The sequence below is a fragment of the Pistacia vera genome, unplaced genomic scaffold, assembly GCF_008641045.1.
Source record: "Pistacia vera cultivar Batoury unplaced genomic scaffold, PisVer_v2 Contig309, whole genome shotgun sequence".
Taxonomy (NCBI): domain Eukaryota; kingdom Viridiplantae; phylum Streptophyta; class Magnoliopsida; order Sapindales; family Anacardiaceae; genus Pistacia; species Pistacia vera.
Window position 1 is genome coordinate 574759 of NW_022196123.1, and position 2836 is coordinate 577594.

The 2836-nt window shown below is 36.1% G+C and overlaps 1 protein-coding gene across 1 annotated transcript; it reads left to right on the forward strand.

The window, feature by feature from the left end:
• Positions 1-507: 507 nt before the first annotated feature.
• On the forward strand, positions 508-1391 carry LOC116136058 (uncharacterized mitochondrial protein AtMg00810-like). The gene is made up of 2 exons (XM_031421775.1): positions 508-631; positions 736-1391. The coding sequence occupies exons 1-2, from the start codon at positions 508-510 to the stop codon at positions 1389-1391; spliced, it is 780 nt and encodes a 259-aa protein (XP_031277635.1).
• Positions 1392-2836: the final 1445 nt, after the last annotated feature.

Here is a 2836-nt window from a genome sequence, read left to right on the forward strand (position 1 = left end):
ACAAATCGGGTTAAGAGAAGAAAAACACTTTGTGCTACATTTTAAAGAATAACCTTAGAAAAATTAGGAATTTTAACACTATACGGACACTTAAAACAGATGTGCCCACAATTTGACGAGATGTGAGGACATAAGCATAAGAAACAAACTTAACTATGTGACGACATCCACATACATGCTGACACACAAGATAAAAACAAACGAGATCTATAGACATCTACTAGACATGTAACTACATTCACAAGAGTTTTCACAGAGAATGAAATCATGCATAAACATGTTGGTACAATAACTATCAATATGGCAACATTTACACAAAAGTAGTAGACTTGAATCACTTATTCAATTTTGAACAAAAACAAAATTAGGAAAAAAACATGAGACCAAGCAATCAATTCCACAAAATTTTAAGGAGGCAAAAGGCAGCCACAATACACATCATGTTCTCTTTAGCAGCCCACAATGCTTGGGACATTCAACAACTTGATATCAACAACGCATTTCTCAATGGAGACCTCACTGAACAAGTTTTTATGCTACCTCCAGAAGGGTTCTCATCCACGGACCACCCTCAATAGATTTGCAAGCTCCAAAAAGCTTTGTATGGTCTCAAACAGGCCCCTAGGGCATGGTTTGATGCACTTCTTACATGGGGATTTCATAACAACACCTCCGATGTAAGCCTCTTTTATTATTGCAAAGAATCTACTGTGATGTTTTTATTGGTGTATGTAGATGACATCCTAGTTACCGACAATGATCTAACTCTTATTGCAAAAGCAGTTCATGATCGCAATAATCAGTTTACACTTAAAGTGCTGGGACCGGTGCATTATTTTTTAGGCTTTGAAGTGAACAGGAATTCCACTGGTTTGCTACTTACTCAGACCAAGTACGCACAAGAGCTTCTTGCCAAAGCTAATATGGAGGGTTGTAAGCCGTGTGTTACACCCATGGCAATTGGTACCAAGCTGAGTAAAGAAGATGGTGACTTATTTAAACAACGTACTCTTTATAGGAGCATTATTAGTGGACTTCAATACCTTAGGTTATCTAGACCTAACTTAGTTTTCACTATTAACAAAATAATTCAGTTCTTACATAATCCCACCATGCTTCATTGGACAGCATGTAAGCGAGTCCTACGGTATATTCAAGGCACCTTGCATCATGGTGTTGTCTTCCATAAGCACTCTCATTTTCAGCTTAAGGCCTACGTTAATGCCGATTGGGCCAGTGACATTAATGATCAACGCTCGACGAGTGGATATGCAATCTTTTTTGATGATAATTTGGTTCAATGGAGCTCAAAGAAGCAAAAGGTCGTATCGTTGTCATCCACTGAGGCTGAGTATAGAGCCTTAAGTCAAGCTGCCATTGAAGTGGTCTGAATTCAACATTTGTTCAAAGAATTGGGCATTGAAATAAAACATACTCCTATAGTATGGTGTGATAATATGAGCACAGGAGCATTGTCGTCAAATCCTGTGTTTCATGCCCGTACTAAACACATAGAGATTAACGCCCATTACGTCTGAGAACTTGTTGCTGAGAGGAAACTTGTTGTTCACTATGTCGCTTCTGAATATTAGAAAGCTGATATTTTAACTAAGTCTCTGTCTGGTGCTCGATTTAGTGTGCTATGGGAGAAACTGAATGTTGTTTCTAAGTTACTAGAAGATATGTCACTTGAGATGTCAATCCATGCATATCATCCGTTGAGTGCGTGAGATGGTCCAGTTTACGAGCCGACATTGAAGATAAAAGAAAGACAATTGAAGCGTACAAGTAAAATGATGAGGTTAGAAGGTTGAAGATAAAAGCTGGTCCAATTTATGGGAAGTTATTGAAGATAAAGTTTTTCAAAAATAGCAGGTTCAGCTTAAAAGGAGATATTAGGTGTAATTGGTTAAATGTACCATAAGGTTAGTTTTGAAAAAGTCTTGGGTCAAGTTGCACAAGTTTCAAATCAAGTTGCAACATGCAATATTGCCAGTTTGTAATTAGTAAAAAGGCCGATAAGGTTGTTAGCTAATCAATCAAGAAATGAAATTCGGTTTCACTCTCTTCTCGACTAAACTCTCTTTTTTTATTTCAGTTTTTAGCGACTTTTTCTTGCTTTCTAGTAAAACCTTTCAAGATAAGCGATTTGGTGAATTTCAAAGCAGTTCTTCAATGATGTTAGTCATTGATGTTGAATTAGAGATTTTCGCCATTAACGTGAGTCAACACTCTGATACCATGTGAGATAAGAAAGAGTTTAAGAGAAATTTGAGAAAATTTAAGAAGTGAAGTATAGTTTGTATTGCTTAATTGAATTAATTACAAGCGGGAATAGTTTTTCCTTTTTTATACTGACATTTTACACTTAATAGCTTTAACAGCTTCATTGAACATAAAACAAAAGTGCATTACTCAGCACAATATTGCTGACACAAAATGACACTGTTTCTCATTTCTTCCAATTACTTTATAACCAACACTTATCACAGATCTAACTAATGCTAATTAGGTTTGCTTTCAATCCTTCAACATACAAGACATCATTTAACATAGGAAATCTTGATATATTAATTGAACATTTACTAAGAATTTTACTTTTCTTTCCATCTCCATGGTAACGTGACCAACATTGAAAAATTCAAGATTTGTCAAAAGGGCTTTGTTACCTGTCATGTGTCTAGAACAACCACTATCAAAGTACCATTGATAATTTTAAAATGCAAGCAAAGATGTATGGGCAACAAGACAGCTTACGTTAGACTTGGGTTTCCACACTCTTTTGGTCTTAGATGCATCCTTTGGATGTGGTGACATTTGAGTGAGCATTTCATGA

Bases quoted from the DNA above. Each gene is read 5' to 3' on its own strand.
- LOC116136058 (XM_031421775.1), top strand. From the start codon at position 508: ATGGAGACCTCACTGAACAAGTTTTTATGCTACCTCCAGAAGGGTTCT. The intron at 632-735 runs GTTTGATGCACT...TGGTGTATGTAG, and splicing joins AAACAGGCCCCTAGGGCATG to ATGACATCCTAGTTACCGAC.